Source organism: Falco punctatus (assembly GCF_963210335.1).
Source record: "Falco punctatus genome assembly, chromosome: 3".
NCBI classification, from domain to species: Eukaryota; Metazoa; Chordata; class Aves; order Falconiformes; family Falconidae; genus Falco; species Falco punctatus.
This window is the reverse complement of record NC_137582.1, coordinates 31,264,999-31,292,735: the sequence shown is the minus strand read 5'-3', so window position 1 is coordinate 31,292,735 and position 27,737 is coordinate 31,264,999. Positions and strand designations below refer to the sequence as shown.

At 46.3% G+C, this 27,737-nt stretch overlaps 2 protein-coding genes across 4 annotated transcripts in view; one reads left to right on the top strand and one right to left on the bottom strand.

The window, feature by feature from the left end:
- ESRP1 (epithelial splicing regulatory protein 1) overlaps positions 1–25,317 on the top strand; it is a 55,742-nt gene extending 30,425 nt beyond the window's left edge. For 2 of the 3 annotated variants that reach the window (XM_080379558.1, XM_080379556.1), the window contains exon 14: positions 1,375–25,317. In XM_080379558.1, coding sequence (XP_080235684.1) covers positions 1,375–1,465 — 91 coding nt within the window. In that variant the 3' untranslated portion in view covers positions 1,466–25,317. The remainder of the gene's footprint in view (positions 1–1,374) is intronic. The other variant, XM_080379557.1, reaches the window with a different exon arrangement.
- A 601-nt stretch (positions 25,318–25,918) lies between these two features.
- On the bottom strand, positions 25,919–27,733 carry LOC308060621 (uncharacterized protein). The gene has a single exon (XM_080379568.1). The coding sequence runs from the start codon at positions 27,602–27,604 to the stop codon at positions 26,054–26,056; it is 1,551 nt and encodes a 516-aa protein (XP_080235694.1). The 5' UTR covers positions 27,605–27,733; the 3' UTR covers positions 25,919–26,053.
- Positions 27,734–27,737: the final 4 nt, after the last annotated feature.

The following is a 27,737-nucleotide window of genomic DNA, read 5'->3' as shown; positions in this document are numbered from 1 at the left end:
CATTTAACTTTTGGACAGTAGGCTCAAAATTAATATAAATGATTGCAAGTGTCATTTTTGTCATTAGACCATTTCTGCTATCTAGTGGAGCTACCAGTGAAGAATTATTCACAAAGGTATCCAGGAGCACAATCTTGTGGAGATAAACAAGTATTAATTAGAAGCAGTTCCTATGGAAAACCAGCTCGCTTTCCAGATGTGGATAGCTGCTAACTGTAGAAGTAGTAGCGTTAGACCTCAGTTGGCTGCATTTGCTTAGTGAAACCCCTTAAAGACTTGTCTGAAGGGAAACCATAAACATCTGTATGCTGTGTCCAGGAATGGCTGGACTGCTGGATTTTCTTGTTTGCCCACTGTGTGAGCTATCACCTTCCATACTGCGCTATACGAAGATGACCCAAGGCTTTGTAAATAATGGGAACTGGGGAAGGGCAAGACTCATAGCAGTGGTGAGAACTCATGCTTGGAGGCAAGTGTACCTACTGGATTTAAAAGTTGCAGAGGAACTCATGAAATTGAGCTTTAATTTAGAGAGACTGAATATAGGCTAACACGGTAGGACTTGTGTGGAGGGAAGGCTCCTCCACAAGTCGTCTTGGGACAATGGCCTTTGGGCTAAACTTAATCTTCATGAATACCCTTTTAGCAAAGTATTTAAATGTAGATTTAAGCAAGCAAAGACTGGTAGCAGAAACTTTCCCATGGTATTTTTATAGCTGTGAGTTTGGAGAACAGAAGTGGAGGTGGTCTGGTAACTACCTTTTTAGTGAGGTTTGGCAAGGCTATCCTAGTTCTAAGGAATAGCATGAAAATGGTGATGGAAATAGTAGGTGCTTGAAGTCATGGTCAGGAAATAAAGCCAAATTATCAAGGTGGCTTTAAGCAACAAGTATGGGCTTTCTTTGGGGGTGTGTGTGGTATTTTGTCAGTGGCATCCCTCAGTACTGGAACAATTTCAGGGGCAAATGGCCTATGCAGATCTACCTAGTAGTGAACTTGTTAACTCTTGCTTCAGAGACTTTGGGAGTGCACGTGGCTCTGGCTGTACAGGAGGTGTGTTTGTGTCTGATCTCATGTGACGTTCTCTTGAGACCAATCAATTGTGACTGCCAGAGTCTGGAGACAGCCTTCTTCATCAAGATACTGTGTGTACCCATGTGGTGTTAGGGGAGGCTGATTACCCTAGTCTGGTTTCTGTGGTTGAATTGCTTTTGATGCCATGGTGATGGAAGCATTACAAATGTCTAATTATATGGCCTGAACTTTGATATCTGCCCAGGGCTTTAAGAAAGGTTAAGGTCACATAGCCAGCTGCTGGCTCTCTTCTACACTAGTTTGGCTTCTGACTGCTTCTATCTTAACTTGTGTTTGTAGTATGCAGCAGAGGATGGACTTGTACACACAAGTGATCCGGCCAGGACAGTGTCCAAAGAATGGATTTGCATTTAAAGGCCCCAGCAGTTAGACTTCCTTAGAGAAGGTAAGGATAATGAACCCCAGGAGATGGGTTTGGGGGTATCATAGTGTTTGCTTCAGATAACCGCCATACTCCATGTAGTTTTTCATTTGCTGCCCTAGGAATATGGCTACTCTTTGCTCTGTCCAGAATGTCATACTGCAATATGTAAGACCTTGGCTACTAAAGCCATCATTTAATGGATTTTGACTCCTCCCAGCCTTGTTATGGGCTGCTGCTTTGTACTTCCCAGGGCTCCAAATGCATGCTGCTTCAAACTTTAATATTAGTATTGTAGAGCATCCAGAAAGCTCCTCAGAGTCAGTTTTCTTTGAGGAGCCAAGTGCACAGGTGATGTTACCCTCCTAGCAATACATGAGGATATAGCATTGGTTAGGCAGAATGAACGACTTGCTTAGGTGACTATACAGCATCTGATCTCTAAACCTTGTGCTGAAATTTTACATCAGCAATGAAGTAGACTCAGTTTGTATAACTGACAGCTACTTTCTTGCTTTTGTAAGCCTTCTGATCAGACCACTTCAGCCTTTCAAGCTTGGTTTACTTGATCTCCTGTATAGGAACAGTCAAAGGGTGAAGTCACCCAGAAAGCATTTGTACAGAAAAATGCAAGTTGAACTGAAAAGCTGTGTATTGATGGCTGCACTATGTGCTTTATCATGTGCTGTAATCTTAGTGGTAGATATAGAAATATATTTATAAAAAATGCTTGTTATCTCTAGTGTTCTAAAAATACATAGTCAAAGTGATAAAATTTCTTTATGCCCTTTTCTTTCCCCTATTCCTTTTCTTCACCTTCCCTTCTGAAAAACAATGAAAATTCCACCCTCTTCATTCTTCCTCTTCTGGCACAAAGACAACTTAGCCCAGGATGTAATCTATTTCTGGGCAAAATCTTTACCTGCAGCATCACCTCACTGTCATCTGCTCTGAGTCACATGAAGCACAGCATGTGTAAAACCAAAAATTACCATCTCGGCTAGTTGGCCAACAAGCTGCCTTTTGACTGGGTTGGTAAAACTAAACCCCATCCCTAAGACTAACAGCCTGAGGACATAGTTAGGTGCTTAGTAGCATCCTGGCTTAAACTATGCTACATCACTTCCCATCCACCTGTAGCTGTTTGCCTATAGTGAGCATTGCCATGTAGTGACCTAGGGTGGGGGAGCTGATCCAACTGGAAGAACCCATGGCCTTCGTCTTTCTATTTGTTTTCATCCAATACAGTTTACATCATAGCTGTGCAAGTACTTGTGTCAGCTCAGAGATGGGAATGTAGAAGTGAGCAAAGCAGTCACTGAGGGATAGTAATGGCATTGCCATGTTCTAGTTGATTGTAAAACTTCACCTTAGCTAAAAGGTCCCTTAGCGTTGAATATATTCTGGCATACTCTTAAATGCTGTTCTCTCTAACAGAAAATGTCATTGAAATCCTGTATGCATAAGGTGAAAACTAAAGCTTTTGATCCTTCAGTGAAGACTTGATATTTTAGAAATCAAGAAACTAACATTTGCTTTTATCATGGTGTTCAGTGACCTGCACAACTTTTTCATGCAGATTCCCCTACCCTTTCTGATGTTTTGAACAAACACAGCAAGCCTAGATGGAGATTTTTATATTCCCAGTTTTTCCACTGCTCAAGCCAATTGTGCTCAAGAAAAGTCATCAGAACTCTGGAAATCAGCAGATGGGCCTCTGTTTTAAAATTAATGCACAGTTTTCAGACATGCGCACATAGATCACTAAGCCTTTCACTGAGAGCAAGCCCCTGAGGGCTGCTTCTTGATAAAGAAAGTATTAAGCTGCTCTTAGCACAGGAATAGTTTAGCCTCAACCTACAAAGTCTGATCTACTATGTTCTCTGAAATAACAAGTCTTTTTTACCTAATTTTGCACACAAAGTTGTTCTTTTTTTAAAAAGGAAGTATTTTAAGACCTCTAATTGTGCTTCTGACATTTTTATAAAAAACTTGTTTTCTTGTCTTGTACATATTTGTCTAATCTGTGCTAAAGAAGCCTCTGTAAACTTTGTATACAGGCATATTTTACACAGTGCAGAAATAATTAGGAATGTAAAATGGATTATCTGAGTAAGAAATGCTGTAACTTTGTAAAAATATAAGTGCAAGATGTTAAATGCTTTGTCTCAGATTCTTATTTTGTATGCTTTCCATATGTACTTGGGTATTTAAATTTTAAATGGTTTACAGGAGTAGGCATTTTCAAACTTTGATCACACTGCTTAGTCAGAAAATGAGAAATGCAGTTCACATATCTCCCGTGATACTATTTTTATTTGTTGAACACCAAGCAGGGTAGGTAGAACAGGAAGTAGAACAATCTCTCATTTAAGAGAAGGAATTTGATCTGTTGTAAGACCCAGGACCTTGTCTGCTTTAAGGGGGGGGTGAGGTGTTTCAGGTAGGAACAGTAGTTTGCGTTAGGTCTCTCTGAACTAGAGCAAGTACTCTTTGACCATAACTCAGCACCACAACTGTCACTCTTACCAAAGAAAGGAGATGATGTACATGCTCTAAACTAATGTCTTTTAGCAGTCTGTGCTTTCTCTGCCTGCCCTGGGACTGGACTTCAGTTAGGGGTTAGAGCACAGCATCTTTCCATGGCAATTATACTTATTATTTTTACTGAAAAAAAAAAAAAAAGAGGTGAGGAAGGAGAAACCCTGAAATAAAGAGATTTGTGAGACTAAAGGTTGCAGATGGAATAGGTTCTCTGGCATGTTCAAAATTAATATACAGAATTCAGGATTGCAAGCTGATCTCTTCTTGGTTAGCTATAAGCAAGCCTTCTCTGCTGCAGCCTTCTAAGTGAGAAAGCTGCTGCCACGCAAGATAAGGTATTTGGCAAAAAGACATGTCTCTATTTAAAAACACACAAATCCACAAGAATGTGCTTGCTTGTGCTTCTGGAGGCTGATGTGGGAAAGCATTTGTCCTATGGACTCTTCCTTGCTGGTCCAGTTTCTTTTGGAAAGCATAGCACAGCTGCTATCATCCCAGAGGTAATGCCTTTCCTGGAGACAAGCAGGCAGAGCTAGGTCCATGCTTTACACCAGAACTCTTAAAAAAACACCTGGATGGGCCAGGGTGGACAGCCTAGGAGCTGGGACCTGTGTCTGCTGGAGAGGATGAGCTCAGTGTCAAGTTCTGCCTCTCTCGTTCTCCCAGACACATCTCTTAACTGTGGCCGAAGGGCTGCACCTTTGTGCCCCATCATCTGTGCATGGTCTCAAGAAGAAAAGAGCTTTTGCAATTTTGCAGCCTGAGAAGAGCCTCGGTCCACCTTGTAACCAGTGGTTGTGTGAGGGGAAATCTGTCACCACTGTGGTTATTAGGGAGGGACTGCACAGGGGTTGCCTAATTTGGGTCCCCAGCAGCTTTGGAGCCCATTTTGCTTTTTCTTCTGACTTACCTCCAACTCGGCAGAAGGAATAATAAAACTTTAGGACCTAACTCATGCTGTGGTTCCTGGGAGGCCCTTGGTAAACCTCAACAGTTAAGACAAGCGTTCCTGTAAAGCACGTTGGGTATGGGGTGCTTATTTTCCTCCTATAGCAGTATTTAGTTACCATGAGACCAAATCCGTAACAGTGCCTTGGTATCTCTGAAAGTAAGTACAAGGGAAGGGGGGGGGGGGGAATGGATTTTGTGGCAAAGTAGAAAAACTCTTCCAGATAAGGCAAGTGATGATGGAAACAAGGCTAGCTGATTTAAAAAAAAAATTAAAAAAATCTCCTTTTCATTATTTCCCTTATTTCTTTGCTCTTCTCTTTCCTGTTTGCCACTCTCCTGCAATCACTACAGCCATAGTAATCTAGATTTATATTTTTTTCTGGTAAACTTCACACTGTTACAATCTGGAGTACTTGACAGGGCATTCCTTTAAATCGCTGTTCTGTAAACATGAGTATATTAAATGTGATTAATTGATGCAAAATATTTTTAAATGGTTTTTCCAACTTTTCTTTCTGAGAAGATGGTTCTGCCTTTAATTTTGGAGCGGAATTATGAATTAATAGTTATGCAGAGAGATAATTAGTCTATATAAGCCACCCAGGGAGTGATGGTGGAATAGAGTCTTTGCATATTAACTGCACGGGAATATCCCAACTGTGTAAACACAGATAGGGAATGAGTGGATGGGAAGCAGTAGTGCAGAAAAGGTTTGGAAAAATAAATCAAAAACTGAATGCAACAATAATTAAATGCCTTTGAGAAACAAAGGCAAAACTTACGTTGGGTTGCACAAATGGGCCTTTTGTTTGGGATGCCCTTGAAGTTTTCCAAGTCTTCTATACAGTGCTGGTAAAACCTTAGCAAAAAGTTATGGCCAACAATTGGCACAAAAATTGCAGAAGGCTGTGGACTGACTGCAGAGCAAACAGGTGGGATATGGAAACAGCTCCCAAGAGCCTGCTGAAGGCATCGGAGTTGCTTGTCTTGGTGGCGAGGAGGCTGGGGAGAGGCATGAGAACAGTGTATGAAAAACTGTGGCTATGAACGGAGAAGGAATAGATGCTTCCCATTGTGGATGGAACCAGGAGAGGGGGATGGAGTTACAGCCAGGGATTAAGGCAGGCATCAGAACAAACCTTCTCATACCAGCAGTAGTCAAGTACTGACGCAGACTGCCTGGGGAGGCGGCTCAGTCTCCACCCCAGCAATCTCTCGGGACTGGTTGGCCAAGCGTCCGTCAGAGATGGTGCTGGTATAGCTGATCTTATTGTTGGGCACAGATGTGGACAAGATGTCCTCTTCAGATCCCCGCCAGGTTGTTTTCTATGGTGATACCACTTTGTTCTTAGGACCCTGGCCTCAGATTTTATGAAGTAAGATGCACATCTACTGTACATGATCTGAGTTGGGTTTTGCGTTATTTTTCTACAGGCTGTCTTATGTTTGGGATTCTTCTGGTTCTATTAAATTCAGAACTGAATCCTCTTTTTCTGTAAGTTTGTCAGTTTTAATTGATTACAATGTCAAATCTCATTTAACCTAAAGCTGAGCGGTATACCATTCCCCCATTGTAATGGTTGTATGTTCTAGAAATCAAACAAACTAGAAATGCAATTTCCACAAAAGGAGAAAATGTGTGTCTATTCGGTTTTCTTTTTGCAAGATTAATTGGGAAATCTCACAGCTTTAATATCTCTGAATATCTCAGTTACCTCAGTTAGGCAGGTTCTCAGCTGGAGGCAATTTTACTTATTCAAGCAAGAAAGCTTGAGACTCCATCAGTAAAGATGAAAGTCCAGTTCCATGATGTAACTTTCTCTGAGGTTAAGGTTATTGATTGAACTTGAGATGTGAATCTATCACTCATGTATTCAGATGTGTAAATAATATCTAATGTGAAGGTAATCACTGGAATTAATCTGAAAAAAATGTGAAAAGATATTTTAATTTCAAGAAGACTATATTCAAATATATCATGTTACATGGAGAAAATGTAACTTTGGTCTTAGTAAAACCTGGTTTTAAATCTAGTGTTTTTAAAAACAAAATTAAACTGCAGGAGCATATTATACTGTACACTAGTGTGGATAACCTAAGGAATGACAGCCCTGTTTACCCTGATGATAAAAGTATGCCCACTATTCAGGCTGCTACAACTTCATACTGTTTCCCCACCCCCAGCTTTTTTTAATAGTCTCAGCAGCATGTTGTCTTGTCTTTTTTTAAATTCCAAAATTAAAAATGTAAAACTGAATCTATATGTACTTTATATAGTTTTTGTAAGACCTTAATGTTAAGGATTTTTTTGAATTAACTTTTGACTAAAACTTGGGTGCTTTCCATGGTCAATATACCAGCCTATGTGGCATGGTATTACGCGGTTTAACTAGGAACATTGCAATCTTGGTTTAAAACCTTTTAAAAACCACTAGAATTCTACCACTATTTTTTTACTATGAAAATAATGCCCCATATTTAAGGCAGGAGCTTTTAAGCCTAAAGGAGTTCCTAAAAATTCCCCCCTTAATTTTTTCATTTTTAATTTGCACTTTTGCAAGACAAGGGATAATTTCACTGTAACATCTTGTGACAGCAAAAGCTGTAAGTGGGTGTTGGGAAAGGCTGGTTTCCACACTCCCCTTGGACAGCTGTAGAGAGCTCAGTGCTCTCTTATTTTGCCAGGTCTAAATTTCTCATCCCAAATTTCCTACCATGCATTCTGAGCCATCAAAACCAAACAGTATTTTAAACTGTCAAATACTTTAAATCTTTAATTATATTTTACTCTGTGGGCTTTGTTTGTTTTCAAACATTGCAAGCTGAAAATAAATATACTTCGATCAAAGTAACTTGCAAACCAATACTCCAAACCTGTGAACAGGAAGTGTTTTTAACTTGTAATTAGTAACTTGCCGACAAAAGCTGTGTATGTTCTGGTGTCTGAGTTGCAGCAGTGCTGTTCTCTAAGGATGCATTGTTTTTCAGAGTGCTTTTGTCACCATCAACAACCTCAAACACTAGGACTGCAGTACTTCAGGATCTTACAAGTGGCGAGATCCTAAAAGCAATGCTGCCAGCAAGCAGCATGTTTCAATGAAAAATGCAATGCTTGTGCCACCTTTTTTCTTTTAATAGTTTAACACTTTCAGCAAGGGACCTTGTTAAAATACAGAGGTGGTAGAAACTGGGCAAAATAATGAGAAGGCTCCAACCCCTTCCCCATACCAAAGCACTCCAGGACAGGTTGAAGGTGAGGATGCCCCTTACCCCTCTTCAACCCGTTTCCCTGAGTATGGACTTTCTGCCTTTTTTCGTGCTCCCACCTATCTCCATCCTTTCTCCAAAATCACCTCCAGGGCCTCTCTGGTGCTAGGGAGGGGTTAGAGCCAGGCTGTGTCCCTTATGGGGGAAGAAGGGCTGGCAGGGTGGCAGTGCTGGAGGGGAGGGAAGGGGGTGAACAGTGTGGTACAGGGACCAAAGCACTGGGCATCCCGCACGGGTGATGCAGCGTTGTCACAGAAGAGAGGGCAGCAAGGGGCAGGCAGGGCCTGCTCCCCAGCATCCCCCGTGCAGCCCTTGTCCCTCTCCAGCCCCACACCTCAGGGAAGGAGCCCCTGTGTTTACCGGGCTTGCTGCTGACTCAAAGCAGCTGGTTATTTCAGTGTGTGCTCAGACTCTGGGCTAGTGGATCCACAAGGACTCCTTTCTTGTGTTGTTTAATCATTAATCACTTGAATGGAGATGTAAACAAGTCGCTCTTGCCTGCATCCTTACCCGCAAAGGGAATTAAGCAGGTCAAAGGTGAGCTACTTGGCAAAGAGCAAGCCTAAGTGAGATGAGCTTGCTTTTGTCCACCTCTGCCACCTCTGCCCTGCTTGGTTTGAGAAGCCAATGCAAGGTCATGCTGTGCTAAATTGGAAACAAAGGAAAAAAACTTGTTTTCATGGTGTAAATGGAGCGTGGTGATAAAAAATGTTCTCCTGTGGTTCTTGCATGTCCTGTGGCAGTTACTTGGCTTAGTACCTGCATCTCCCCAGGAGGTGTGTAATCCTGGTCTGCTGTGTGAGCTCCTGCGATGAGACACGTCAACAGAGTTGGAGCAAACTCTGCTGAAAGGACACGTGGCCAAAGCACTGGCTGCAGAACTGAGCTGGAAACAGCTGAAAAAGCACCATGGCAGTGCTGAGAAAAGTTATTAAATACCAACTTCACTGCGTCATTTACCGCTGAGGGAAATATGGCTGCACATGTCAACCTAGCTGGGCTCAATGGAGAGGACCGACTGAGTGGTCATAACTGCGCAAGAAGCCCACACGAAGTCCAGTAAACTGTACCCTGACTAGCACTCACTGCCTATGAGATATATGAAACACAGAAACTGCGTGCTCAAAAAAGGGCCTGGAGACCCAAACTTTGTGGTTTTTTTCAACTTTATGACTTCACTTAATGAAAGGTATCACCTCTGCCTGCAAGGTATGTCCCTGTTTATATCCTAGGGCTACGATTTCATAGTATGAGAGCAACCAATGCTCTCTGAAACCCCCTTCCTCCTTCCTAGCCATGCTTGCACCCAGCCCTGTGCCACCGCACACCACCTTGGGTCCTGGGCACAGCTCTGAGGCTCCAAGGGCACTCTTGAGCATAGAGAAGCAACAGAGATCTTTAACCATGGCAATAGCTCCTGTTACTGATCAGGGTGGAGCGGGACCAACAGCAGTGGCTGCACAGCCAAGGGGAGCCCCAGTGCAAAGCCAGGAATGCGCAGGGAGTTGAAGGAGCACCACTATCAACACTGAGCTGTCACTAGAGCATCACAGGGTCCCAGGCAATGAAACAGTCTGGAAAGATCCAGGTGAAATTTAGGGAAGGCCAGCTGGAGGCACAGCGCTCTGCTCTCACTCTGGTGATCACGCTAGCACATCAAAGCATCCCGCACTCAACCAAGGCTTCCCGCGAGGGGCAAGCAGGTGGCAGCAGCTTATCCCACCCGGTCTCATTGCACCACAGAAAAGAACCCAAATGCAGGAATGGTTTGGACCACAAAGGCTAAGAGCCTTGCCTACCCCAGCAATCGACAACTGACCTCATACTGATTTTTGAGCTGGACTGGTGACAGAAGGGCGGTGTTGGGCTCACCACACACGTGGAGCCTGGGGTGGGAGTGCCGAGGCCCTGCTCTGAATCACTGCTGGAATGGGGGGAGTTTGGGCAGGGGCTGAGGCTGTGCCAGCCCCACTGCAGCTGGATCCCGATGGGGAGGGAGGGGGGCCCTCTCTCACATGGCTGCAGTCACAATTCAGTGCACTTAGCCGTGAAAGCCCTCCATGATAGCACAGGAATGAAATAAGTATGCACAGAAATGAGTGCAGAGAAAATTAAAGATGGCCTAGATTAATCAGCAAACCTGATTTGCTTTTGAGAGAGCTGTTACACATTGGTGCCTGTAGAGAGAATCTATCCATCATTGTATAAAGAAGAATCAGCAGCAAAAATGGGATTTTGTCAGTGTTTGCTCCAGATCTCTTAACGACAAACCCCATGTCCTGTGTCTATCCATGCAGGTGGCAGTTGCATGGGCTGCTGCGGTCTGGGGGCTGCTGGCTCCGTCTGTGCTGTCTGTGTCCCTCCACTAGCTCCTCTGGCTGCTGGGAACCAAGGGATCACCCCTGGCCCTGCTTTGCTTCCAGTCTCAGCCCCTGCATCAAAGCCAGTGTGAGGTTACAGAGGAAGGTGCCTGTGCTGCAAGCTCCCCAGCAGTCCCAGCTTCCAGCAGGCAGTGTCAGTGTCTGGCCACATGCACACCACCTGAAAGGGTACAACAGCAATTTGCCTGCATTTCTGAGGAGACTGGTCTCTAACTCAGGGTGCAGGATATATACCAAAGGAAGCACAAAGCAGCCCATTTATTAAGTTTCAGCCTATGCAAATCTGCCTGCAGGGTGAAGAGGAAAGAGATGTTACATGGAATAAATGTCTCATAAGCGATCATACATAAGCACAAAGTTATGGAGTGACAATATTTCTAGAGCACCCCGCTGCTCGGGAGACGTTCCTGGTTAAAAGACCCTTGTCACTAATACAAATCGTAGATGAGCTATTTTTACTAACCAACATCTCAGATGGAAAATATGGTTACAACCAGATGGAAAAAGCTAGTAAGATAGAGCTGATAGATGGGCTTTAACACTTGATTCTTTTTCAGAGAGCAACTGCAAAAATAGTATGATGGAATCACACGTTCATCATTTCTCCCCAACTTCAGATAAAAAAAGCATCCTGCGTTGGGGCAGACTGCACCTAAAGTTTCAAACCCAGCCTGGTCTTCAAGTCTCAAGCAGGCTGGGTCTCCTTTCCATGCACAGTCACCAATCGCAGCTGCTCTGCAAGTTAATAATGCCCTCACCGGTGCCTGGTGAAGGCTTCTGACTGTGCAGGTACCCTGGGGGATGGCTGTGTGGGTACCCTGGGTTATAGATGTGTGGGTACCCTAGGGTACAGATGTGCAGGTACGCTGGGTTACAGATGTGTGAGTACCCTGGGGTACAGATGTACAGGTACCCTGGGTTACAGATGTGCAGGTACCCTGGGTGATGGCCACCCTGGGAGCTCGTGGGCTGCAGGGGCCTGTGGTCAGCAACACTGCTGGGGTATCACACAATATCACTGTGTCATCCCCCCTACAAGCAGGATCAAGAAAGTGTAATATGGCAAAAATGAATAATGAAAATGTAAGACTGGATGTTACACAGTAACAGCATATTCGGGGTCATTACTCAGAACTTCATTCTTCCTGATGGGAAAAACAGTGTTTGGGAAGGGCTGCGGGGCTCTGGCAGGGTCACCCCATCTCCATGGGCAGCAGCCTGCAGGGCAGAGCCAAGCTGCCTGCCCAGCACTGTATGGCAAGTGGAAAAAACTACTTGGAAACAAGCTTTTGGCCACAATGGGTTTGGGAATAAATGCCACTTCTGGTCTATTGTGCAGGTGATTTTCTCCCCCTCCCAATTCGTTATAAAACCTGTGAGCTGTGACCAGCTTTCTGGATGCTACAGGCAAGTAATTCTCCTATTGAAACATTCTGGCCGTGGAGTGGTGAGACCTGGCATCGCCTCTGCCAGCTGAGGCCACAGCCACAGAGCATGTTTTCCAGTCCAGGAAGATGGAGGCTGGTATGTGGAAATAAAAAACAGGCAGCATATTCCAAATCTGTCTCTGGGATAAATGTATAGTGGCTAAACCAACTGGAGGGAAGGAAATTTCTGGTTTAATTAAATGAACAGACTGAGCAACCAGATGCTTGAATAAAGAAGAAAGAAGAAAGAAGAACTGCCACTTGCCCAGGAGAAAACTTCAGTGCTGGGGGCTGGTTCATGGATGGGCCGCTTTCTCCTGCTCCTACCCTTGGGGAAAGCACTGTGTTGTCCCTTGCCACGTGGATGACATCAGTGGTGATCATACACTGGGAAACCGAGCTCCCCTTGATGGCAGGCGCTAGTTCTCCCCACAGTGCGCACCAGGATCACCTGACTAATCCCATATGGGTGATGCACAACACACTCCGGGTACTGACAGATTTACAGAAAGCTGCTTAAGGTGGAAGGCAGCTGTACGGCGGCTGTACGACGCACTTGCACATCCTTATTTCCCTGTGTTCAACTCAACTGAACTAATAAGGTGAAAGGCAATTTAAAAGCGCCTTGCAGATTACTTGGTCCAAGAGCTTCTTAAAAGCTCACACAATGAAAGTGCATTTGAGCTAAAAATATGGCATCACTCATGACAGTATATAATAGCTATAATGTTTAACCTAGGAGGAATCAGCTGTGTTAAGCATATCACTTTACAACTGCTGGCACCTGGGAATAGCCTCTGTGTTTCTGGGTCAGCCTTTCAGATCCCAGTTTGTTAGAATAAAAGGGACTGAGCCTCTTTTACCTAAAACGTGACAGCCTTCTGTATTGCACACTCTAGTAAATCTAATGGCCAGCAATGGTGCCACAAAAATCATGGGCAGCTGGTGAGGGACTTGATGCCTGCAATTTAATCCATCCCAAAATCGGTCTCAGGAACGCCATCTCAATGCAATTTGTGTGCTGTGAAAGTGTTTCTGCTGCTGAGTTATTTCTGTTGTTTCAAGCCTGTCAGTGGTCGCAGGCCCCCTGCCCCATCCTGCAGAGGGGACCTGAGTTTCAGCTTATGCTTTGCTAGCCAAGTCATCTGACTTCTCTTGGTTTTCACACGAGATGGCTAATGAGCATTATCTGTAAGTGAGGGAAAGTACAAACAGCTTTTATCTCCACAAAGCCAGGTAGTGTGTCCCCCCACCAGCCTGGAGTCAACCGCATCTATCTACGTGGTTAAAAACTACCAGCCCCTTATCTGCAAAACCTCTTGCAACTGAGGCCTGGTTATCTTGCTTTCTGGCTCTCGAGGCGAAGACTGAGCCTTAGGTCCGTGCTGGAAAGTTTCATTTCGCCAATCAGGAGTTTGCAGGGCTCGGTGTGTACCATCCCCAGCCAAACAGCCCTGCCAGCAGGACTGCTGGTATCTCAAAAGGGAAACCTATTTAAACTGCCATCCTGCTATCGAGTATCCCAGTCCCGACATGGCCGAGGAGAAGCCAGTAGTCAGTTCAAGGCCTAGTGCTGTTTGCTTGATAAATATTGATGGTGATGCAAGGAGTACTGCAACACTGCAAAAGGTCCTTAAAAATGTTCAGAGGATGAAAATTGCCGGCACTGTTGTGATTTTGAAGCTCAAATAATAAATGATTCAACAACTGTACAGTTACCATGGGGATGAATTCTCATTGAGCCTAAAATTACCAAGCTGCTGACAAGGACCTATTTTTAGTATCAGCAGATGTGTATCTTTAAAAACATCAGCACAAACCTACTACTGTGTGTTTGTGTATGCATGCCTGCTCGCCTGTAATTGAGTTTCCTGATGCTAATAGCAAAAGCAAAAATAAGTAAATGTCTGATCACTGCAATGGACGATGCAGCAATTTAGGCTGGAGGTGATAAGTGGAAGTTGCAATTAATACCTGATAAATAAAGCATGCAAAGTGGCCAGATTGCCAGTATGTAACTGAACTAGTAAGCAGAGCCCTATCATTACCGTCAGCTAATGTGCTACAGTAATGGAGTGTCTATTTTCAGTGTCTGTGATATCTAATGGGAAGCGCCCGTCTGCACTGTCACAGCCCCACGACACAGGAAAATGGATGCTCAAGGCTGACACGAGCTGCTGGCACAGATCCTGAATCTCTGCTCTCCAGGACTGAGTTTGTCAGCGCTCTCCCTCTATTTCACACTTGAGGGAGGTGCAAGGATAACCCCCTCAAGAAAGCACACTGATTAGGCAAGGTGTTAATACATCCCCGGCAATGACATAACGGCAGCCGGTGTCGGTGCCAGCTCATGGAGTGCTTGCTAACCACCGACCAACTCATCCCATCCATGCTGACTCACCACACCGTCAGCGATGCAAATTGTGCCGCCAATTTAAGAAAGGTTAAGGCTCCTGCACCTCTGACTTTGACTGGGTTTTTCTTGTTAACTCTAATAGGACAGGCTGGAGACCTGCCTGGGTTTTTACAGCTTAATTTTGCTAAGGGAGAGGCTAGAGGGTGGCTCTAATGACATCTCATTTGGTGATAAAAGGATTGGTTTGTTTTTGCCAAACACGTAGCCGGATAGACACATCTCTGCTCACCTCCTGGCATGCCAGTACAGTACATCTACATGCAAACGGAGTTTGCTAGCAAACCAGCCAAGCAAAAATCAAAAGCAGTACATTGCAGCCGGGTAGGATAATAGGGCACTACAGGAGACAGTTCAGCAGTTTTGCTCAAAAACCAAACAAGCTCTTCAAGTTTCTGAAAGGCAGGGATGCAGACACGGGAGAGGACTGCAGTGGTTCATAGCAGGCAGTAGTGCTCCTGCCTGTGCTGAGGCACCGGTCATGTCTCCCACGGAGGGGGATGGTGGTGGGAGTGGGGAGGGAATGATGGCATTTCAGATAAGAGGGAGAAGAAGAATTAAGGATCAAGAAAAGCCCTTGTGCCAAGACACATTTGAAAAAGAAACAACCTGTGAATGATCTTCTGTCCCAGAGTAATTATGTAAAGGGGCCTGATTAAACCATCCATCATTTCTCATTTTTGATATTTAATTAGGAAAGAAAGTTAGTTCCTCAGAGCTGGCTCTTTGAGATGTGTTGGCCATATACACTCTGCTCTTGGAGTGTACGTGCCTCTGTTACAAATGTCTGACTCTGCTAAGAAATACTAGCGTTCTGCCACCGTAGCAAACTCTCCCCCTTTTTTTAAAAAAAAATAATTTATTTGGTATAATTTGGGACTTGAGGGAGTTTTGTTTGACTTCAAAGAAGCTGTCCCCATGGAAGCCAACCAACTGATATTCCAGGTGAGGTTTAGAGATGCTCTCGTTCAGAAAGGGTGTCTGAACAGCCTGGCCACATTACTGAAGATTAAACTGGGAGCTTCAGGAGATCTGGATAGCTGAACTGCCTCTGCCCTGTTATGATCATACATGTGGGCTCTCACCAGAATTTCTTAATGCCCTTGCTAAAAGAAGAATGGGATGGTGTGCACTGGAGACCAGAGGCGTACGGAGCACACAGACATAGGTCTGAAAGGCAGTCTCAGGCTTGCGGCTTATCTGAAACAAAGGATGTGAATTTAATTCTGTAGCAAACAGAAACTTGACCTCACATTCAATTTTCAGTTTGAACAATCATAACTGGAGTTTTTTTGTTGTCCAGGCACAGTGATCTGAAACCCCTGACACGGGCACTGGACTAGAACATTTTCTGAGAAGTCACTGGTTCGCAGCAAACTGCTTCCTGATACGGAGGGTGTTGTCAGCTCTTGCTGAGTCCCAGGGCACTAGGTTTGATGAGACAAGAGCTGCCGTTATGAACACAATCCTAAGAACACAAGGGATGGGGTCCTTCAAGGACTGGGAAAGGGCTTTTTTCTTGTTCTCTTAGGAATAACACTTACCCTTGGGCACACATTAACATCGCACTGGTTTGTTCCCTCTTGAGTCCAAAGATGATCCAGATGTGAGCTGTGGGGGGACAGTAAGAATGCCTGAACTAGGAGGATGGCATATGGTCCTTTCTGTCTGCCTTTTCCAGTGCTGGAGGAAAAGGTGCATGTGTCTGTCTGAACAGTGGATGTCCTCCCTGTTGTAGATGAGCAATTGGTGGCTGGAGAAAGGCTGTTACTGCTTTCGAGCCCTCAGATCTCAGTGAGAAAGGGCAGAGTCTAGATCCAGAAGAAACTGAGAATGGTCTTGTCAACCATAGGACCCTAAATGAGAGTAGTACTCAAGGTGAATCAGGATGAATGAAGCTACAGCAGAAAAAAAGTCTTGAAATTGCTAAGGGGCTACATTCACGTAGCCTGGATTCTTTCTTCCTAGCTGAGATTTAGGGAAACACTGTGTGAATTCCATGCACTGCATCAGAATGGAATATTTCATGGCAAGTGGATGTGCCAACTTTATAGGATCATGGGATAATTCAGGTGAGAAGGATCTCAAGACATCTGTAGTCCAACTGCCTGTCCAAAGCAGGGGCAGCTCTGAGATGAGACAGTGTCGCTCAACATTTTATCCTGTCTGATCTTAACAACTACCAAGGATGGAGGCTGCAACCTTTGGACAACCTGTTCCAATACCTGACCGTCCTCATGGGGAAGAGGTTTGTCCTTGTATCCAGGACATAAGGACGTGGTAAAGCATTTAATCAGCTTCTCTGTGCCTCAGAAACATCATCAAGTGTTACCAATGAGAGTTAACAAGTGAGTAACAACAGTTATTCAAGGGAAGCTGTTGATGCCAGCATCACCCAGGGCCATGAATCTCAGCTGTCAGACTCAGTGCCACGTGCAAAACTGCAAAGGTAGCCCATGCTGAGATCGTCGGTGCTGAGGTCTTTGGTATTGACAAGGTTTTGTCATCGTTGTTGAATGTACAGTCAGAAGAACTGCAAGACAGTAATAGATACCTTGTGTACTTAATTTTGCTCACTGTGAAATGGGTTAAAGTGCAGCAACAACTAACTTGCTTAAACAAATGGGAAAAAAAAACCCAAACTAACTCAAAGAGGAAGGTGTAACTGCTAAACTTCACTGCTTTCAAAACCACGTGCTTTGGAATATTGAGGTGTCAATCACCAGGCAGGTTCTGTTTTGTAATCACAACTATGGAGGTCAGACTTGGGCAGCACTACGTTTCCCCTTCTCTGCAGGGCAGATGGAGGAGCCTGAGGCTTCTATGTGCAGCCATTAGCCAGGAGATTCAGACCTCAAGTGCCGGGGTGTCGAGGAGTATTGATGCAGAAATGAATATGGTCAAGCCCCCACATGACGTCTGTCCTGCCAGTGCAGACCCACAGCCCTGGAGGCAACCGGTGACAGGAAAGGGGCAAAATCCCAGCGAGAGCCAGGCAGGTGCCGAAGCCAGGAGCGCACCAGAACAGAAGGAAGAGCTGAGTCAATGCTGCCCACAGCCAGTGTCCACATGCCAGCACCCTTTTGTAGACAACCAGGGGAAGCTGCTTGAGCCTGGTTTTGGTTTTGCTGCCACGCTACTGTTTTTCCTCATCAGGAAGCTTGTTTCTACCTACCGTTCTCCAGATGGGTCTCTAACAGTCTTCCCGCTCATGATGGAGCTCCATAATCTGCTGTCAAAGCTTTAGTAATCACCCTCTCTGGGTGTTAGTAAGGGGGATTGAGGCTTAGGCACACTTCTGGCTTTCGGTGTAAGTCCTTCAGTACAGAGTGTTTTTCCGCAGAGTTCTTCTCTTCCTTGTGTTGGTTCAAATCTCACCTCTTCGGGGAGAGTTTTCTCTTGCTCATTCTTCTGTTTCTCAGTCCCACACCCCTCTCTGGAGGCAGCTGCCACAGGCAACATCCATTCCTGCTGTTTCATCGTCAGTCCTCAGCATTACACCCAGAAGCCAAGGCAACATCCCAGCATGTCTGACAGGCTGGCCAGGCTCTCTGCTTCTCACAGAGGGAACCTTGCTCCCCTGACCACCCTCCCACTGCCCTCTGCAGAAGCCAGCTTTGCAGCCAAGCATACATGAGTCGACTGACCACAGCAGGTCAGGTCTCCTGGCCCTGAAAGCACTGGACCACCCATACCATCATGCACAGCTGTCAAGAAAATCAACTGTAACCATGACTAAAGCTCCAAAACCCAACACTGTAAGCTACATAACCAAGAGGGAGCCAAACTGCCAGACATTGGGACAAGAACTGCTGGGGCTTTTCCACCTTACCATGCAGCAGCTGGTATGAAGCAGCTGACCACCATCCGATACTGAGCTACATGGAGCTCTGGTCTTACCCAGTATGACAATCCCATGACTTTTAAAGGTGTGATTATGTGGGACTGTCACTTAAGAAAGATCTTTTAATCTCCTCTGCTGAGTCACAGAAGTTCAAATAAATTGGACTGGACTACTTGTGAAGTTGAAATCGCCCTCTGAACATCTTTGCTTTTTCTGTTTACTTTCAACATTCAGATTAACTTCCCATCTCCAATTTAAAACTTTCTAAAGTTTATGGACTTAAAAGTAGTGCCTCCTGGATAACACAATTTCAGCTTCTAGGTGTCTGTGCTTGCTGTACTTAAAGGTGAAGATCAGTTTGTAATATAATTTCCCCAAGAAGATAAAATCTTAAAGCATTAAATGTTTTTCACTATTAAATTTTAAGCTGAATTTTTCTATTCTTTTTTTTTTTCTCCTCCTCACCCTGAAGGAAAACTTTTCTGACTCTAGAAAATATAAGAAAAATCTCCACTCTTGCAAATGAGAAAGAACATTGCAACCACGTTTAAAAATACTGAAGCCAGAAGAATTGAGACTTTTAATAGATAAGCTAAAGCCATTGTGATCATTAGGCCGATCTGTATTGTGCTGGCTGCAAACTTCAAGTCACTCCTGCATGAAGACATCCTTGAAAGAGTTATTCAGCATCGATATATACCCAACAATATGTTGTTGTTTTTTAGTTTAGGAAGAAGCAGGTGAACCAAAACCCATTTGAAATTCTATTTCTTAAAATAATTTAGTTGTTCTGATAGGTTCTGATCTGCTTTTACTAAGATTGCATTTACTAAGACTGTTCAGGAGCAGCTATCAAGGCAACGCATGCACTGGACATAAGCAGTACTGCACTAAAAATACATTTGCCTTAACTTTGGCAAGACAAAAAGCACAATGGTATCCTTCCATGGTTTTTGCTATAGACCAAAATGTTCCTAAAAATTTAATTTTAAAGCTAATTAATAGCACATGTCCTTTGTGTAGGACTATCTTTTATTCTTAGTGTCAATAAAATATCTGCACATTTGACCCTGTGTGCCAGTACTGTTTCAGCGACTCACGTTTGACCCTGTGCTTATGTGTGCACATACACAGCACCCATTCTATACCTGTCTGCTCTTTAGCCCTGGAGCACCTCTGTCTTACCACAGGCTGGAGAATAGGACCAACACAAACCAAATGCACTGTGAAAGGGTCTCCAGAAAAATAATGGGAAAAATGAAAAATGGGGCTGTGGATCACTTCCAAATCCCTTCTGAGGTTCGCAGTTTGACTTTCAGAGGTGCTTGACATCCATAGCTTCTTAAAAGGAAAAAAAAAAAAGGGGTGGGGGGGTGGGAGAAGAACACTTCAAAACAAATGCAGAGGTGGGAATTTCTGTCGCTTATTTCCATTCTGCTACCAGTCTGGCATGCTCCAGGCTGGCATACTCCCTTTTTATGGGAATACGATTTCTGTGTCCTGTGACCCAGGATCCAGCCACTGTTCAGGCCAGAGCTGAAAGCTGACAAGGAAGTTTGCATCGGAGGCCTTGTAGGAAAGCAGCTGTCAAAGTAGCTTGGTGGAAGCTAACAGAAAAGCAGCAAGATGAAAAATATAAATATCTGCTTTTTTACCTTCCAAAAATGTAGATGTGTGGATGAGATATTGCACTGTTGGGGCATACCTGTGCACTGACAGATAGATTATTGCCAGAATAGCAACTGCCAATGCTGCCGGCAGACAACAGGGGAGGATTAGATATCCCCTCCTCTTCCAGCTTCCAGGAGAAGCTGGGGATGTAGGTACCCACAGCCACCTGCTTCAGCACTGCTTGGTTTCCTGTGGAAAGCTACAAGTTTTGTAAAACTGAAAAGGCATCGCAACGCGGATTTAAGGACGCTACCAACTCCAATCTGCACCTTAACTTAGAGCCCAGGCTTCTGTAGATTTAAGCCTTGAAAATAGGACAATGTTTGTAATACAGGTAGAATAAGCCAATATGCCCGGCCTCTCGTGGTAAAATGCTTAGAGCAGCAAATATTTAGTATTAAGCCAGCCAGGACCCATTTTCTCTAATTAAACCATTTTCATCCTGATGCTGTTTCATCACATACCACCAAATGAAAAATGTGTTTCTTTAATTCAGTGCTGCTCCTGAAAGTGCTCCCATTGACCTGGAAGACTATAACCTTTCTGGACTGTAAAATCAATCAGGGACTACCTTCTGAGGGGCAGCTGATGGCACAGCATGCCGGGGAGCAGCAAAGTTCCTCGGATGAGGACTGACAGTACCTACATGGGAGGAAAATGCAGGGCTGTTTATGCTCTAACTTACCACATGGCTTCCAAGTGTAAAAGCTCCAGCAGGATTTTTTTTTCCCTAGCTTTACAATTGTTGCTGCTATAAAACCTGTACTTGGGGCTGGAAATCAATGTATTAAATGTCTTCATATAGCTCAAGAGCTTACAGCCTTTCTTTAGCACCTCTTCATGAAAGTCCTGCCAAGTCAGTGATGACCAGGGGCACACAGAGACAAGGTGTTTTTATGATTTCTTGTGACCACTGATGTCCTAGTGCCTACAGTGATGAAGAGCACCCTTAGCTGACTGTATTATTCTACCAGACACCACCACATTAGATAATGGGAAGCAAAAATAATACAATTTAGGTACAGGATATTGCATAAGGCACAGCTAAAGCTGCATGCCTCTGAATTTATGGTGCCTGATTTCCTGTAGCTTCCTCTGTTGTGGAGTCTACAGCTCGGGAACGCTGCAGCCTTCCTCTTTCTAAGGGTGCCAAGTCCTTCTTCTCTGGCAGTTGCCTTTTGCCATGGAAATTGCAGAATGGAAGTTCTGCAGCTTTGACAGGTGGTCAAGGTTAGTCACACAGCTAAAGCATCATTTTTGGAAAAGAAAAAGCAAACGAACCTCATTGACTGAGGAAATGAGTTTGTCGATGTCATTTTTGTGTTGCTGCAAAGGCGTTTATGTAGTTATCGTAGCACTTCAAGTGGTGTCTTCCAGCTACTTCTAAAAAAAACACAGGAGGAAATTCCCAGAAAAGCTGAGAGGAGGTTTTTTTGTTAACTTCATCTGTTCATTTCATTGCAGCTAGTATTTCACCTCTGATTTCTGCCCTATGTTGTACAAACTGAGGATGAAAGACAGCTGTAACTGGCCCTCCAACTCATACGCTGCAAGGTTTGTAAGAAGTTGAACAGATCTTGGCTACCAAGAAGTGACCGAGCCAGATCATTTGAAGCCAAATGAACAAGCAAGTTGAAAGTACCTACCAAAAAGAGGCTGAGGAGAACAGAGCTACTTAGTATTTGGGAAGAGCAATATGACATAGACAAAAGACACGTAAAAGTGAAAGATTACAACCACAAACTGTAAATAATGGCCTGGGTAAGGGGGGAATGCAGGGTGAAGAGAGGAAAATCATGGGGCCAGGGACTAGGAGGGAATGAGGGATGTTCTTTAGGTGGAGAAGAAGGTGGAGATGGAGATGATGGAAATGAAGATGGAGATGGAGAAGCTGCTGACACTGGGACTGGCCCTGGCTGGCCAGAACTTAAGCTGTGCATTAACCAGCCCACATCCTTCTTCTCCCTTATGCCTTCCATGAGATGCACTTCCTATTTTCATTAAAATTGTCTTTAAAACCCGATTTTAAGGACTTAGGGCAGAGTCCCTACTTTCCTATCATGTATGTTACGCCGAGTACTATACCAACATAATTTTTACAGGAGTCTCTAAGTGCTGGTGCAATACACAATAGTAAGCTAAAAGGCAGACAAGGAGGCACAAGGGGAATAGCAGAGAAAAGTCATTCTACCTGCCAGACTTCTGGCTAAACTGAGTTTCTTTCAAGAGCTCAGGGAATGTGAAAGTAGAAAGAGCAAGATCTAACAAGGAAGTGAAGGTAAGTCTTGGGCAAGGGGTCAGGAAAACACTTGTTCAGTCATATAGAGAGAACTCATGAGGAGTTAAGCTGCAATGTAGACTATAAATGAAAAAGCTGTGGCAGCCTTGTGCCATGCTAACTAGCGCAACACCACTGAGAGGCATGTTGAAAGATGAGATTGTGAGTTGTTTGCATTTGTTTACAAAATTATTTAAAATCAAGTTTATCCCCAAAATACAGCCCACCGTAAATATAATGAACTCCTTCCCCAATGCATTGCAGTATCACTTGTTACAGGTATCTAAATGGCTTATTTTTGATCTTACAGCTCATGTGATCCAATACAAAATCTTGTGTTTTGAACAATTTTTTTCTTCACAAGACAAAAAAAAAGATAAAACCTAGGTAAATGCCTATTATGAAAATACAATTTTATTCCAAATTTAAAGTTGAAGTAAACTGTATTTTCACTAACAAATGAAGATAGTCTAAGCATACTGTGAAGGCCAAATGTAGCACGTACCTGAATTTGCTTCTTGCTTCTCTAGAAATCAACAACTGGTATCTGAAGACCGGCACAGGCTAAATGTATTAAAGAAACCCTACCTATAAACCACAGATACTTAAAGCTTAGAAGAATGGTTACTCCACTGTTCCAGCTTTATCCCATTTGAGAAACAAAGTAGACAGTGATTTTTATATTAAAGTTCCTTTCTGTTTGTATACCTGCATAGCGTAGCATAAGGCAGTATGTGAAAAAGAGAATTTGTGGTGAATCAATGGGAACCTTCTGGCAACATTTCAATTGGTCCAACATCTTGTAAAACTTTGCTTCCAAACCAAAATAAGCCATGTTTGATCTGTTCCCTTATGAAGAAGCGACGTGTGCTCTATTTTGAAGAAGACAACTTTAAAGACTTATAAGGAAGATGTGATGATAAAGGTTGCTGGCACGAGCTTAGGACATTCGCGTTACAAGTGATGAAGATGCGTCGGTGAATTATGCGAGTTATCTGAAACAAGTGCCAAAATTCCTTTTACCAAATCATCACACACTCGACATAACACTTAGCTTACTATAACCCTTTTCATATATATATCTCCCAGCCCCGCACAAAGGAGAAAGTAAAAGCTATTTTAGAAGTAATTTAGGAAGCTTAAAAAACAGCCAGTCACTGTGAAATTTATTAGCATCTTTTCTAAGCCTCACTTCAACTGCCAGTTTATTGAAAAGTGTTATTCTAGTAAAATCCTGAAAAGGAATGTCTCGAGGCTTTCAATGACTACAAAGGACACTTGTAAAGTTAGCTGTTCTCATTAGTATACAGAAGCTAGGATTTGGGGAGGGGGGAAGAGGGGGGAAGGGGGTTGCAGAATCAATGCATAATTATCGGTGACAAAAAGCTCCAAGTCAACCATGCCAGCCTTCAGAATTTCAGCTGACAGCCACACATATACTTTTAACTCTGTGTCCATCGGCTATGGTTGGTTTTTAGCTTGTTTCCTCCAGCTCTTTTAGTAAAGATAATTAAACTACTTATCCTAGGGTTCAAATTCAGCGTCAGCACAGCAAATACCTATTTGACTGAGCAGTTAAAGGACAAATACAAGAACAACTGGTTTTTTAGTCGTTGACTAGTGGTTACATTAGAAGCTAAGATTTCTTTTTACATTCTATCGAACTTTTTTTCCTGGATTACGAAAGAAACAGAACAATTTCAAATAAAAATTCATTTGAAGTAAGGACAACCTATACATTATTGTATTAGAGGATAAGAACTAATGGCAGATCTGAATCCTTTCCAAGTTGTACAAAATGCCACAAAAGCAGCATAAGTTATGAGAAAAAGGACTTCAGATGTTAGTAATTAAGGAGGTTCTAAAATGCATTGAACTTCTTCCTTTGCATTTTACATGCTTTGATATGGAAAAACAGCATTCTACTTATAAATTAATCAAGATAAAGCTAATAATAACATCACATACTGTTCCTAGCGCATGAGGAATTCAGTGAGACATAAAAACCTTCAGCATCAGTTTCCATCAGTAGCTGACAGCACAGAAAGAAATCTGAAATATTTTGTGGATTTAATGTGTTCTTGAAAGAACTAATCGCACAAGTAAACGTAGTTGCTCAAATTGCTCTCTTGGACAAAGGCAAACATCTTCCATTTTCTTTCATGTGGGATTGCTACCTTCTTCAAAGGAGAAGCTTTTACCTCAAATTGAGTGGGGGTTGGGAGATTGTTATGCTTCAGTCTGTCTGATGTGCTTAGTTCTGATCTTGAGGTTCATTCTTTGACTCCTAAAAACCTAACACAGGATTTTACCAAGGAAGCTGTTCAGAATAGGTATCAGAACTTAATCACCACCAGCATCGAATTCTACATTTTACAGAGGGTTGGGGTTTTTTTCTCCTTCACATTGCTGCCTAGACCTCTCCCCCCTTCTTTGTAGAGTCTTCCCCCCCCCCAAACCCTCCCCGGTAGAAAAAAAACACCACACCAAAACCAACCAAACAAGTAAGTAACCAACACAAGCTCTGTTCTTTCCCCAATACAAGATACCTAATTTTAGTTTCAGTATGATTCGACTTAGAAATTCCACCAGCCACATTCTCGGCTGTTCAAAGGGGTGTCTCACGGCTTTCGAACGAACAGTGCTGGCAAACAAAGGGGCTCGGTTGCATCTCCGTGCATTAATAGCCGGTGTCCCACTGCATAGACTATGCGGATTGTTGTGGGGATTTTTTTTTTTTGTGTGTGTGTGTGTGTTTGCAAAATGGAGATCTCACAACTGAAAGAGATCAAGGGGAACGTGCCTACTGAAGCATCATCCAGTTTTGTTCTCATGAATCAAAATTCACTTCCCCTTAACAATGAAACACAGATCCAAAAATAAAAACAAGACCAACGTTTATTCAATACAGACAGGTTAATTAAGACAGTAAGTCCTGTAAATCAGGAACACATTTCAAACACTCCGGTACGAAGTGCATATATTTAAAATCAACAGCTGCATCTTGCATTCGAGCCATTGAGTTTGTCAGGGAAGGGTGGATTCAGGGTTTTTTTGTTGTTTTTTTTTGTTGTTTTTTTTTTTTTCTTTTTGGTAGAAAAAACTTGTTTCGGCTACCTTATGTGAACAATGCGTCTCAGGCTCCATTCACTCATCAGGCTTACAATTCTAAGTCCAGCTGCCTTCCAGCTTTGATATTCACATTTTTTTTTAAATGCTCCGTACAGTCACAACGGGGGGGAAATAATAATAAACATTAAAATAATAATAATTAAAAAAACAAAACAAACAGAAAAACAAAACCCAAACCAGCCCGGGAGGGGAAAGGAAACACCTCCCGCCGGGGTCAGCGAGAATTATTGCAAATGGCTCCTGAGAGCCGGAGCAGCCCCGCGGCGGCCGGGGCACCGGCGGGAGGGGGCCCGCGGCCCCGGCCGGGGGGGGAGGGGGGGGGGAGGAGGAGCTCCCGGGACGGCGCGGGACACACACACACACACCCACACACCCCAGCAGCCCGGGGCGGGCGGCGTGCGCGGCCCTCGCCGACTGGAGAGCGGCGGGGCTCGGCGCCGCGCCGGGGGTGACCTTGGCGGGGGGGGGCGCAGCCGCCCCACCCCAACGGACAGCGACCCCGCCGCGCCCGTCCCGTCCCCGCCCGGCAGCGGGGGGGGGGGCCCGCCGCCGCCCCGCCGCGGGGGGAGACTTACATCGCGGCGGAGCCAGCGCCGCGCTCCCGCAGTCCGCTCGGCGGGAGGCCCCGCCGCCGCTAGCGGCCGCCCCGGCCGCGCTCCGCCGCCCCGGCCGCCGCTCGTCCCCGTCGGCTACTCCCGGGGCTGCACCGCCGCCGCCTCGGCCGCCTCGCCGTCCGCGCCGCTGCTCCCCGCCGAGGCGCTGCCGCTGGAGGCCGTGGAGGCCGCCGCTGCCGCCGCCGCCAGCTGCAGCCGCCGGACGGCTTCTTTGATGAGGTTGCCGGAGAGAATGAGCTGCTGCAGGAGCCGATGGGGGTCCTCCTCCTCCGCCGGCCCGTCGCCCGGCCCCGGCGGCGGTTGCTTCCTCCGACGGGCGGCGCTCCGCAGCCAGCCCCGGCCGCACAGCTGCTTGGTCACCCGCTGGTGGCCGCTCCTGTCCGGCCGCGGGGGCTCGGCGTGCTGCTGGTGGGCTTGCGGCGGGGCCGGCCCCCGCGGCGCCAGCAGGCCGCCGCCGCTGCAGCGCGGCGAGTAGGGAGCGGCGCGGTCGCGGGCGCTGCCTGGCCCCAGGTGCTTGGGGGCGCGGGGCGGCGGCGGCGCCCGCTGGGCACTCAGCTGCAGCACCTCGCCCAGCTTGGCCACCAGCGCGTCCACCTCCTTGGAACCCGCCTGCCCCACGGCCACCGAGCGCTCCAGCAGCAGGAAGCGCTCGCCCGGGCGGCACGGCATCTCGGCCGGCGCCCTGCCGTGCCGCAGCCGCAGCGGGACCGGGGCCGCCGCCCGCCGCCCCGCGCGCACGCGAGCACACGCGGCTCCGGCGGCTGCGGTTGAAGCTGGAGCTCGGCCCGCTGGCGTTGGTTTGTAAACAATGGGTGACGCGGGATCCCGGGCGCCTCCCACTGCGCCGGGCGGGGGGGGAACCCCCGCCGTCAACCGTCCGCCGCCCGCTCCCGCCGCCCGCGCCCCGGGCGGCGCCCAAGGAAGGCTCGCCCGGCGGCGCGGGAGCCGGTTCCCGAGGCCGGAGACCGGCGGCGGGGCGAGGCTGCCCCGCGCCCACCAACCACGCCGCTCCCTCTCCCCCCCGTCTGCGTGCCGCGTGGACCGGCCCGCTTTCAAACCCCGCACCTCGGGTCTCGGAGGCGGGGCCAGGGTGATTGGCAGGAGGGGTGTGAGGGGGCGGGGCGGGCCGGCGGAGGAGAGGCACGGGGCCGGTCGGCGGGGAGGGGGTGCTGAGGGGCCGGGGGGGCCCTTCGCCGTCCGGTCGCCTCGGGACGGGTGCCGGAGGAGAGGCGGCGGCGCCGCCGAGGGCGAGCGGCGGCCGGGCGCAGAGGGAAGGGAAGGGAAGGGAAGGGGGGGCCGGCTGCCTGCCTCCTCCCAGGGGCTCCCCCCGGGCGCCCGGTCCGCCTCCCCCTCGCCCGGTGCCCTGTCCTCGCTGGCCCGCCCCGGGACACCGTGACGGGCTCGCCGCGTGCGGGCGCGGGCCGGTGCCGGCTGCCGGCCCCGCCGCTGCACGTTCCCCCGCGCGAGCGCGGCCGCTGCGCGCTGGAGCCGCCGGGAGCGGGTCGCGGCGCTGCCGTCCCCGCTGCGGGCGTCCCCGACGACGTCCAATTTTGAGACGGCGACGGCTGCAGCGCCCGGCTCCGGGGCCCCGCGCACCCCGCGCCCCAACCGGGTGCTGCTTGGCATCCCTGCGTCGCCTCCCGTCCGGCAGCGCACGGAGCTGGGCTTTAATTCCGCGGCACAGAAATGCCTTTGGGGTCGTATTTTCCATCACTAGAACCAGCGGGCGTGAAGCAAGCCGCCCGTCGGGTTTTCTACC